General features: G+C 40.1%; 1 protein-coding gene across 1 annotated transcript in view; it reads left to right on the top strand.

Annotated features, from left to right (window-relative positions):
• SCLT1 (sodium channel and clathrin linker 1) overlaps nucleotides 1-12,968 on the top strand; it is a 780,532-nt gene that overhangs the window by 64,964 nt on the left and 702,600 nt on the right. The window contains exon 3 of the mRNA XM_044065718.1: nucleotides 10,305-10,375. Coding sequence (XP_043921653.1) covers nucleotides 10,305-10,375 — 71 coding nt within the window. The remainder of the gene's footprint in view (nucleotides 1-10,304; nucleotides 10,376-12,968) is intronic.

Below are 12,968 nucleotides of genomic sequence, written 5' to 3'. Positions count from 1 at the left end.
TTAATCTTTTAAATACTTTCCCTGCATCAAGACCCACCGCCAACAACAGTATTTTCTTACTTTTGCTTCCCTCCGGATCATCATTGCTCCATTAATGTTGTCAAGCGTCTTCCTTCACAAAAACAAATTGATCTATATCTGTCAATTTTGCCAACACCTTTGCCATTCTTTTATCTATTATAGATGCAGACACTTTATAATCATGATTTAAAATTGAAATGGGCCTATATGAAGCTGGATCCTTACCATCTTTAGGTATTCTTTATCACTTTCTTCCCTCCAAGCTTCCGAACATCCGCAGGAATAGCATCTCTTCCTGGAGACTTTGTTGCAGACTGATTATTGATTGATTATTGATTACCTCACTCTTTTTATCTCGTTTCCTTTAATTGTTAATTGCTGAACCTCATCTGCTTCTAACCTTGGCATAGCTAAGCCATCCATTAATATCTGCATTTGTACTTCTTGATTTCTACATTGCTCTTCTTTTTACAAATTTTCATAAATTTTCTGAAATATCTGTCTCTCTAATACCTCTACAGGCTCTTTCTCTGCTTATTTTTCTTGTTGCAGGTTGCCTAAGTTTAGCAAGAACCCTTTCTACATTTTTTTGCCCTGGAATTTTTATTAAAAAAAAAACAGTTGCTCAACAGCAATCTTTTTAAACTCCTGCATATTGTCCTGATAATCCCTTATTTTCTCTTTATCACTCTATATTTGTGCCTTTTCTTGTTCTGTAAATCCCCTTATTCTGCAATACTTTAACCTTTGTCAGCCCCTATAAATAATTTTTGTTACTTCTTAACTGCATCTGTTTTTCTTTTATTACTACTGTGTTTTAAACTCTTTCTCTTTTTCCTTTATTTCTACCCTATTTTTAAAATCAACTTTCATTTTATCCCACTCACTAACTATAACTGCTAAAGAAATTTCTATTTTCTACTGTCTGTCAGACAGCAATAAGTGTGGTAAACTTTCAAATCCAAAGTGCAGTTAGCACTACTGTACTTCTGCAGCATTTGTAGTACATGGAAGGTGGTAAACTTCTGTGTACTACAAAGAATTATTTTCCAGTTTCTGCAGTCATAATTCAATGTATTGTGTGTTCTCAACATGAATGTTAAGATTCACCTTGAGAGTGAAGCTTTGACTCTTGAGATGAATTTCTTGACTCCCATGTCTTGAAAACATAATAAGCTGGTTATGATCAGAGACCTAGTCATAATCCTGTGTATTGCATCCCTCATATTCCACTTACTACCAAGTTTCATATTTTTACTAAAGTTCCTACCAAAGGTGAGCATAGACACACTTGTGAAAACTTTACATTTAAAAGATACATAATGTACTTCAATATAATGCTGAAATATCTGAACTCTGAATGACGTTTTTGTTTTACCTACTTAAAAACCTTGACTGAAAGAACAGACTAAAGTATAAATGACATCCTTTATGCCATATTCTGCATAATGCTTGTTAAACTATTTTCCCTGTCAAACAATTTCTGAAAATAGCTGCAGCAGTAAAAAAGGACCACCATTTAAAGGCATTACATTTGAAAGCTCAGACTTTTTTTTACTTTTTTTTTCTTAAGTCAACCTTTGTTTACTATTTCTTTTGTAGATAAACATGTAGCTCTCTAATGTGGCTGCTTGTAGGCATTTAGAAAGCAATAGCTTCCAATTGTTAATAGTGTTTTCTGCTGATTTACTAGCCAGATTAAAAGATATGAAAACTGGGAAGCTCTCACTCAACTGTGAAGGCTTCATAACATTAGCATGGTACAGCCCACCTCTGTGATGAGGATAAAGCCATAACTAAGTCCCATGTGACACTTGCTGGATTAGAAATACAGGTATCTGAGGGATTGTATGGCCAATACCAGCTCACTAATACTGAGGAGATGGAGTAGGGCCAACATAAGGTGAAATGGGACCCTAAGCAAAGGATTCCATGGTGCTCCCCCCTTGCTGCCTAGTGGTTCCCAGTGTGCTACTCTACCCTCCACCCCACCCCTGCTTCCCCTTGCTTTTTCCCATCCTGGCTTCCTGGCACCATCCTTAACTACAAAGACATCAGTATTGTATAATTATAGGTAGTTGGTTCCACTGTAATGATAGCACACGCTCTTTTCCAGGGTACAGTGTCTGTCATGCATTCAGATCCAAAAGCAACCCTGGTAACTGCAGTGGGGGGGTATCTATATTTATTCATATATCTTAACCAGTTAAAGTTAACCATGGAGCCAAAATTCCTTCTATATCGGTCATCAGGGATCCACACATTAACTAGAAAACATATACTACTAACAACAAATGTGCCCAGAGATTTCATAAATGTCAGTGCACATGACTAAATGGTCCTGCTGCCCATTGGAAGTGTTAATCCTCTTGCTCTTGTATTTATAAATGTTTCTCTCAGTTGCACCAGCTCATTTGTTTCCCCGTAGCTAGTAAAATCATGAATATCTTACTATGACCTGTTCCCTAAAAACTTGTTTTGTGGCCCCTAATAATGCTTCTTCATTTAGAGATTATTCCAAAACCTATTAATTGCTGTTTGCTCATCTGTAGTTCCCCAGCAAATATTGAAACCGAGGTTGCTGCCTGTTTCTCTAAATTTTACTTCCTCTTGGATAAATATACTGAAACATATTTACCTATCCAAAGTAAGCATAATGGCAAACATAAAACTTAAACCATATGGTGGAACTACCACATCAACAAACTATATAAGAAAAAGCTTCTGGCCATCTCTAAAATATGTGCAATTCATCATTATAAAATGACTCAAAACTTGTAAACAAGTCCGTCAAACTTGCTATTAGGAAATATAAAACCAAGTTTGAACTAAGGGTTGCAGCTAATTCTAAAGGCAACCAAAAGCCTTCTTTAGCTGTATTATGAAGCACATACATAAATTCAGTGAATAACAGTTGGTTCTCTTTAATGTTATCTTCTTCTCTATCCCTGAGGAAGTTTTAAATATTCTTGCAGACCAGTTCTCTTCCAACTTTGTTGCCTCATCTCTGCTCTCTGTCCTCCCTCATTGTCCCTCACACCTACCCTCCCAAAATCACTTTGGAATAAAGGTGTTAAAAAGAGCTGTTGTGATGTCCTTGCATAAAGGTGGTTCCTCTATTGGCACTGGGAATTGCAAACATGTCTCACTGGTGTTATTTGCAAGGCTATTGAATGTGTTATAGCCAAAATAATAAGCAACAGTATAAGTAACATTAAGTCAGTGGATATAGACCATTTTGGCTTTGTAAAAGGCAGATCATGCCTGCTCAGTCTGGTTGATTTCTTTGAAAGAGTTACTTAGGCAATGGATAAGGGGCATAAAACCCACACTGCTTACCTAGACCTTGCTTAAGCAATCAGCACTATCCCACCATTTCCACATGCTGGGATTATGGACAGACTCTCCCATCTCAGCATTAACCCTTAAATATTTTGCTGGATAGGTGATTTGCTATCTAACAGAACCCATACTGTTTAAGTTGGAGATGTTTGACGTAACCTTTAACGTGTCACCATCTGTGTCCCACATAGCTCTGTCTTGGGCTTTCTCCTCTATGGTATATATTTCTTTGGCATGAAATCTGATCTCAACAACTATGGCTGACCAAGTTTGATGATGAATGCAAAATGGAACATTTATCAAATCCCATTCTGATACTCAAATTTCCCAGCAAGGACCAATACAGACAGTTTGGTGTGTTAGTTATGGGTGTACCCTCAATTCCTTAGAAATGCATCATAGTTCCCTTTTGTAAATCCCAGTATCACTACTGCTTACCATGGATAGAACATCCCATTTAAATCTGACAGTCTCAAGAACTTGGGCACCTATGTTGATAACAGACTTCTCTGCTATAACCACCATGTGTCTGTGGTGGTTAGAAGGTACTTCTGTCTTGTACAACTTGTCCTACATGGTAGGTCCTCAAGGTCCAAAGAAAGTTATAGTCTCGATTCATTCCTTCCTTATTAGGTTCATCATTGAATATAACGTCTTTTTTGGCATGTACCTTCCTAAGCACCAGAAACAATTTGAAAGACTTAAATGTTTCCTTACCAAAACATCTCAGGTCTTGGTGTGCTTATTCTGATTGACAAAAGCCCTGTCCCTCTACTCAGTATTTTATGTACCCCTGAGGGGTGATCTGTGCTTAGCCTTCCATGCTTTGAATGACTCGGCACTCTTTGAACTCTCATCTATACAGAATCAATGGCAAGGCAAACTACTACCACATCATCAACACCAAAGGGCATGACAGTAATCTACATATTCCCTGGTTCTGGAGCAGGCTGTCCTTGCATATCAAGCAAAGTGCTTCCGTAGCAACCTTTAAGATCAACATGAGGACTAGATGAGTGATGGCAAAATTTCACTTGGAAGATGTGGGGAAATGCTATTTAATGGAGGACATTGTTAATCTCCCATGACTGATGAATGATGTGGCTGGGTTTCCTAATGATCTGTTTGACTGTAAGCTTAGTAAGAACCTGTGACAGGTTTGGCAGAAAGTATACTATTCTGCCATAAAGGAGCCTAGAGACATAATTTGTGTGTTTCATGTTTACAGGCTTCAGCCCCTCCTTTTGGATTACTTGAAACTTGCAGTAGATGGCATCTTTGAGTCTGAGCTGAAGAAGGACCTCTTCCTTATTTGAATAAGTGGTAGGCTTGTGACACTATACTTTACCTATTGCTTTGTGTCTCTTTAGGCATGGCTATGTGCCTGTAGCCAAGGGCTTGATTCTAAACAACCCTTGCTGTATGATCAGGACAGTTTGTTGCTGGATAAGCTCTTTAATAAATGGGAATTTTTGGGGCAAAAGCTATAATCATTCCTGGACACCCTCCTGTGTAACAGATGAGACCCCTTCACTGTGGGAAACTCTATTTCTTGCAGGAGAAGAAAGAGGCCACATAAATGCCATCTCTTTAGAGCTAGAAACCCTTTGACTGTCATAGCCAGATGACCTGCCTTAAGTGTTGCTTTGACTCTTAGGCATTCCTTTTACTGTGACCAGGCTCACCCAGGCTGGAGGAGCAGTTTGGAGATAACTTCCCAATTTAGCCTGATGGGAAGGGACAATACTCAGGTCTTGATCGTAGATGGTCTGTCCTACTGGTCATCCCTCTACTGTCAGGTTTCTCCTTCTGTCTCCTGTGATTGTTCTCCATAGTGGGTCTGAGGGACAGGTGCAGACTTTATCAATTAGCAGGTTATGGATGGTGTTCCTTTGTCTTTGCAATAGGAATCCAGTTCTCTTCCTCTATGATTCTGTGGGACTAGTTTTCTGGGACTCTTCAGATCCCCCAGCCCTTCTGGGGAGGAATAATTGCCTGTCTATGATTCCTTGTGAGGTCACAAGGGGACATTTTCAGGCTGGTCTTGGCTTTGGGGGAGTTTGTGCTTGTTTTTCCTAGGATGGTCTCCTTTTATGGGAAGGGCTTTTTTCAATTCCTCCATCCCCAAAGTATCTCTGATGATGGATTTTGGGAACTAAGCCAAGTGGGAGAAAATTCTTCTTCATCCTCTTTCTGAGGCCCCAGTGTTTGTTGCCATGATTGGGATGAGGTGGGAGTTGTCCGACTGGTAATCCCCTGTCCTTTCCAGTGGCATTTCTTTTGAAGGGTGTGCTTTGCTGGCAGAGTTCCTTTGGGTCTCTCTCCATTGAACTGTCATTCTGGGCAGGTGATTTCCTTACCTTACAGAGCTTCCACTGCTCTGTGAAGACCACGGTTGCTTGGCTGTGTTTCCCTGGTGCATAGGGTAGGCCAACCTCCACATGGTTCAGGCAATTGCAACTGTGTTGTTGCCCATCCTTCTGGCTGTCTAGTCATGTTGCTTGTAAGATTGGCTAAAGACTATTTAGAGCTTCCTTCTCTCTTGACTGGACCCTGCTGAGCTGTGAGGTGGGTTTTGACTCAGGTCCATTATTTCCTGCTAGTTAAGCTGAGTCCTTCACCTGCTATTTGATCATCCCCTTAAGGGGGGGGGTGCTGGGAGGGAAAAGGAGCTCATGTAGATCCTACATGATGTGGGAGTCCTAAGGTTAACCTCTGAGCATCCCCTTATGCTCAGCACTCCAGTTCGCCATTGCTTCTACTTCTGGGTTGAGTAGGTAGTCTATCTTCTTATCTGCTAGTAGGAGAGATGCAAAGGGTTGCCAAACCCCATCAGTCGTGACCCCTTTGGAAGCCACAGCACCTAAAGTGCAGCTTCCTTTGTTGAGTTCATGTTAGTAGTCATACAGATTCACTCATCTGGTCCCTTTAGGAGGGGAAGAAATGGCCATTGGGAATAGAGTTTACTGGAAGCAGGGCTTGTCCTGCTCTGAGGGGAGGGAAGTCACAACACACATCTCTTCCTGCTTAGACAATAGACAGAGTAAGAGATGAAGAATGTTCACCTCCTGTCAGATCATTCCCATTTCTTTACCATATGTCATTTCTCTTCTGTCTTCAAGGACACATCTTGCCCTCTGGGCATTTTGGCAGATCAGAGTTAGCATGGATGGTTTGCCAGTAACTGGATTTTAAACCCTTCTGTGGGTCTGGTCAGGTGGTACCCTTCCTATATTGTTGGTATCATCCAGTAACCTAAAAGTACCTGGCTGGGCCCCTGTTTTTTTCATATTGGTCTTGTTGACTCTTGTAGTTCCTTGTCAAGGAACATGGGATACTTAAAAACTGTCCTGCTGGGCTTCAGTAGGAGTAGTTTTCTAGGTGGATAAAATGGCATCAGTTATTCTGTGATCAGTTTCTGCAGGTATCCGTGTTGGGACCCTGGCTTACATTATCCTGGTTCTGATGTGGACACCATGACATTTTATGTGATTGATTCCTTGCAAAAAGCAGGACTGGGGACCAACTTTGGCTGTTGAATTGCCTCTCCATCTCAAGAGAGCTGTTATATTCCCCCCTATGAAGATATTTCTGCTTTGGTGGTTTTGAGCATCTTGCCTGACAGTCCTTCCTTTCTCCCTTTGGGCTTTTGCCCTGGAGGTATAGGAGTTCACTCTTGAGTTGTGTCCTTCATGGTGACTTGTTCTCCTGTTGGTGTCCAATTTCTAGAAATTCTGGGGGTTCTTTTTTCTTTTTTTCAAGGGACCCAAGTTCATTTTCTTCCTGAGGTGGTAACATGGGTTCTTTCTCTTTTTGTATCCATGTGGGTGTTTAAATTGGGTTAATTTTGCTGATTGCCCCCAGCTCAACTCGGGGAAGATGGAGGAGGTACAACATTGCATATCCATCCTTTAACCACTGGCAGTGGTCTTATCTTCTTTTTTAGGACTAGTGGCCTCCTATGTTTGTCCTCCCTTTGGCAACTTTAGCCACTCTAGCCCTTTCTTCTCCCTGCATTCCTCCTTTAGACTGTTTCTCTTCTGCTACCACAGAATCAGGCCTTCAAACTATGTCTTCTGTAGTCTTTTATTGTTCTACTTGGTCCTGATATGGTTTTCTAGCTCTCACCTCCACCTCCATTGTGCCCTTATCACATAGGATTCTACCCATCATTAAGACTTCATTAAGAAGGATCCTTCTTGCTAAATAAAGGAGATATGTGCTTATTGCATCAGCTAATCTAAAAACAGAGCATCCTTGATGTGTTAAGAGATGCTCTTTTATCATCCTCTTGTTGGTCAGCTGCTGTCCAGGCCATTATAATGGAAAGGGTTTGCCTTTAGTTTCACATTGTAGTACTTGTTAGCAATGTGGTGCTAAATCTTTAATTGTCTTTTCTTGATTTACAGGTGGTAATTATTAGTCAAGGGAGGTGAACTGCTTGGAATGGGGAAAAGAGGTCTCATATAATTGGCACAAGACATCATTGCAGGCATCACAATGGGTGTGCATCTGTTCCCAAGAGTTGGAACTTCCAGAAAAATATGTAGAATGCTGGATGGTTTATGAATAAACCTAACCACAGGACTCATCAAGAAGGATCCTCATCAGAGATAACTGATAAAGAAGGGATTTGGTATTGCAGTGCTATGGCTTCTTTCTTTTGTGGGGTAGTACCTAAAGGAAGGTTAGGTTCATATACCCATGACTTCAATTGCTAGCTCATGTTCTACCCGAGGGAGTGTTCGTGAATTCAGGAGGATAGTCCAGTTGTTACTGTCCTTTGTTTCATGGTCAGAAGGGCTTGACTTTACCAAAGTAAAACTAATCTTGATGCATTGTATACTGCATCATCTTTTGCATGAGGAAGCTAATTGCCCTCTTAACCAGTGCATGTAAGGGACAGTTGTCTATGTCTGTGCTTTATTGCATGTTTTACTAATATATCCATAGGGACTATTTGTGCCATAAACCCTTGGTCATTGGCTCACACCGTTCCCAAACAGCACTGACTGGGCCATGATTCCAACAGATGGGCCTCCTTTGCTACCACAGTGCTTCATTACTCTGCCTTCTGAGTCCTTGCTTTTTCCTACCATTCTAACCTTTCTCTCCCTGCAAGGTATTTTTGGTTGTGCTTGGAAATCTTCCCAGTCATTTCTCACATTATAGGATCCTCCTCTTTGATTAAGTTGCACCAGATATGTGTGTGGCTTACTTCATCAGTTGATATTTGAGTCACCTACATAGTGAAGTTCATATCTTATCTTCCATACTTTACACCTGTGCTTGAATGCCCCCACCTTCCAGACTGGATGTCTTTGTAATTCTTTTAAGTTTTTAATTTTGTTTCCTTGTTTATCCCTGACAGGTGTGCTTATTCTTTTTCGGTGGGGTCAGAATTGGGCTTCAGTGTAGCTGGGTTTGTCCTCCTAGGTCTAGCATATAACGTTATGCTGTGTATATTACCAACAATGGGAAATGGAGAATACAATAAATGTGTGCTGAGGGAATCCTTAGAAGAGGAAATCTCAGTCATTCACACAAGAAGTAAATCGCGTATGCATAAAACTACCAATCCTGTATTTCTTAGACTGTGACCTAGCACTATGTTTAACTGTGAAAAATAAAGGCTTGTTTTGTCCGTGTTTTTTGTAAAGTTTAATTTTCACTTGTATGCTTTGAAAGCTGAATTTGATATCCCAGCAATTACCCACTGCAGATTGCTGTCTTGAAGATAGATTGTGAGGCCTCGTGTGTCTACTTAATGACACTATTGAGAAATCAGCAGAGGTGCCTTCCTGCAGCCTTAGTGGAAGCTAAACTACATATATTATCTCTGTATAATAGACCATTTGGTAAATGTGTCAACGAAGTTGACTTATAGCCTTATAGCACAGAAAAAACTGGGTGTTTTAGAAATCATGAAGAGCTAAATTTGTTGAGTAGATGAACAGCAGACTGTCATTTATTTACTGTAAAACTGTTCTGCAGGCATAACTCTTTCAACAGATATATTTTTGTAAAAAGAGTACAAAACTAAACCTTCTTCCTCTCCTGTCTTTTCTGGAGATGGTTTTCTATGGAAGGCATATGCTTTTTCTTTCTGTTCATTTTATTTGTATACTAGTGTTATTTTGTTTCATACAGTTGATTCTTTAAGACACTAGTTTCTACCTCTGAGTTGTGCATGCTTTAGGTTAGTACAGTTTACCAGGTCAGGAAAATTGCTTATAACTATAAATACTGGTAACATGGCCTGCCATTGCAATTTTAGTAGTAATGTGGATTCAGCAATTCGGTGATCTGTCTTTCTAAACATGGACCTTGACTTTTATAGACATAAGCATATTTTTATTTAGAGTAGTTGTATAGCTTAAACAGCTGGCTTCTCGGAAATAGATTTTTTAATATTCTTACTCTTCATGCATATATAATTGTGGCTGCTTGAAAGAATGCAATAAGTGTGTTTTGTTGCTTTAATGCTGTGAAGAAAGATGCGTCTGAGATAACCTAAAAGGAAAGCCTGCTGCTGCTACAGGGTAATAAGAGTAAGTACAGAAACAAGCGGTGTATAGTGTTTCAGGAAGACATGTCTTCTTGAATGTTAAGCATAACATGAGAATGCTTCATCCCTTGTGTTCATATTTTATGCAGAACCTTAGTGAACAGTTTTCATGTAGGTGTCGCACCTTTGGAAAGCCCATTGTACTGATACTGACTAGTAATGATTGGGAAATGAGCTGCTAACGTGCACCTTTAAGAGTGGATTTTGTCTGTTATTGATGCTACACTTTGTCTAGCATTCATTCATCTTTACTGCGTTTGTTCTGTTTGTGTACACTATTGTATGAAATAATTTTATAAATATGACTTGATAAAGCAGTATGCTAAAGCATGCAGTGTATAGTAAGAGTTGCTCTGTCTCCAATTATGTACAGGCAAATCAGCACTTTTTGAAGGTGGTATCAGAACAAAATGTGGAACTGGAACAGCTTCACAAGCAATTAAGGTACGTTTTTTTTACACTATAACCAAAGTATTTAATTTCCCAAATCCTAGAAGATAAATACTGATTACTAGAAAATAATTAATAAGGTGATTTGCATATTTTTTCAGATTAAAACATTTGGTTAGATAGCATTTTAATATAACTGAACTATGGACAAGGAATGCCAACTGGGATTTGTAAAAAAATCACTACTACTGCAGAAGCTTGCCTCAAAGTTGTCTGTAACACCGATGACTTAGCTGAAAGTGTCTCTGTGGGCTGCCTGAGGGTTGGAGGTGGAGCCTGACTTGGAGTGGGGTAACATTTCAACGGATTGCCAGCAGAGTTATACATCTCAACCTCTCAGTGCAAGAAATCCGGATGAAGCCAGAAAGAAGGGGGGGTCAAAGGATTCCTCAAATTCTTGTTTGGGAGGAGGTACCCAGATCCCTTATTTGATACTTTAGGGCTCTCACATTCCAAGACTTGTGCGGGCTGACATCCCAAATAGGAAAAAGCAAAAAAACAAGCCTGTTTCTCCTGTAGTTAGAGACTCTCAAAAGGAATGGCAGACTTTACTCAGGCTCTTTTCAAGGCTCATATGTCACTGATGCCCACCCTCAGTCTTTTTCTATCCCTTCTTCTGTGTGGACTCTCTTTTCCTCTATTCCTTTGAAGTCTCATAGGGAATCTACTTCAGAAGACAGGGAGCTCGATTTAGATGGGGAATCTCTTGCTTATTCTTCCCAGACTCTTTTCCCCTTAGCTGTAGCTTCTCATTAAGAGGATTCTTTGTCCTTTGATCCTCCAGTTGAGGTACTGTCTTTCGGGGACAGATGTGTTAAAATGATGCAACATTTCCCATGGGAAAGTTCTAAAATGTTTGATGTCCCACAAAAATGATATGCTGTGCTTCAGATGGAGACATCTAAACCTTCCACTATTCCTCCAGTTTTGGAAGCTTTGCTGGATACTTTTGTTACTGCATCTCAACCTCCTGCCCCTAAAAAAAAAAAAAAACCTGGTAAGTTTTATAGGGTTCCTGTTAATCAGAACTTACTTTACAAGAATCTTATGTCTGATCCTTCTGTAGTCTGTTTTGTCTGGTAAGCCTACTAAATTGATTCCTTCCCCCAAAGATTTGCCTGCTGGTAAGGATAGCATAGCTATGGACACATTTTGGAAAAGCCTTGTATTTCTGATACTTTGTCCTTTTAAGTCCATTAACCATCAGATGCACATGACCAGATATGTCTCATCTCTTCTTTCCAAACTTGAAGTGCTCGCTGATATGCTTGATTCTGAAGAAAAGTCCTTAGCCTTGTCTTTGCTTGGTTCTGCTGCTCAGGTTGCTAGACAGTCTATCAAGTGCAGCTGTGATGTTGCTGATGCTTCTTTCAGGATGGTTGCATCAGGGTTGGTCATTTGTAGTTTTTTGGCTCATACTTCAGTCTTTGATTGAGGATGCTAAAACCAGGTTACTGGATTCTCCTTTAGATACTCAAAATCTGTTTGATGCTGCTGCTGCAGACCTGCTTAAAGTTTTGCAGGACAAGGGTAAGGTTGTGCAGGAGTTAAAATAAATTTCCCTTTCCTCAGTCCATAAGTATCAGAGAAATTAACTGTCTAAAGCAGGTTCTTTTTGTTGGAAACAACAAAGGTAACTATTTAATGGTAAACATTCCTCTAAGGATAGATTTCCTGGCAAACCTGGAGACAATTCTGAAACCACAAAGCCTTCCTTTCCAGGTAAGCCTGGTTCCCCTCTGTCTTCCCTTAGACCAGATTCCTCTTTTTCAGAGGCCGTAATCCTCTTTTCCAGTTTGACAGCAGATCACTACAGACCAGTGGGTTCTCCCCGTTTTCAAAAGAGGATACAGAATATCTTGGAAGTCTCTTCCTTCTTTTAACATAATTTCTCAACCTCCTCAAAATGTGTTCTCTGTTTCCTCCAATCCTTCAGGATCTATTGGATCAGGGTACTCTTCAGCCTGTTTCTCCCTCCCAAAGAGGAAAAGATTTCTATTCATGAATGTTCCTCATTGCTGGAAAATATGGTGTTTGGAGGACTGATCTGGATCATTCCTTTCTTAACACCTTCCTTCTGGTGCCCACTTTCAAGATGTTAACTCTTCAAACTTGGTTTCCCGTGCTTCTTCCCCACGCTTATTTAGTATCTTTGAATCTGAAGGATGCCTATTACCACATTCCTATTCATCTTTTCAGGACATTTTTGAGATTCTCTGTCTTCCACTCATTATCAGTTCTGTGCTTTACCCTTTGGTCTCTCTACAGTGCTGAGATTATTTACCAAGTGTCTAGCTCCTGTGGTAGTACATTGCAGGCTTCACAGAATTCAGATACTTTATCTGTGTGACCTCTTGATTCAGGCTTCTTGTCCTCATTTGCTTCTAAAGTTTAGTAAGCATCTCCTTTGCCAGTCACAGGTTCACTCTGAACCTAAAAAGGTAAATTTTGATTCCCTGTCAAGACAACATTTTTCTGGGTTGCTGAATTCACAGACTCTGACTGCTTTCATTCCTAATGCCAAGGTTCTGTGAACCCTCTCTTTTTAAAAATGATCTCTGCGAGGGAGATTTTAAGAGCCCTGGGG

The sequence above is a fragment of the Protopterus annectens genome, chromosome 3.part0 (assembly GCF_019279795.1).
Source record: "Protopterus annectens isolate FY-2018-M chromosome 3.part0, PAN1.0, whole genome shotgun sequence".
Lineage (NCBI taxonomy): Eukaryota > Metazoa > Chordata > Ceratodontiformes > Protopteridae > Protopterus > Protopterus annectens.
This window is presented reverse-complemented; position numbering and strand designations above follow the sequence as displayed.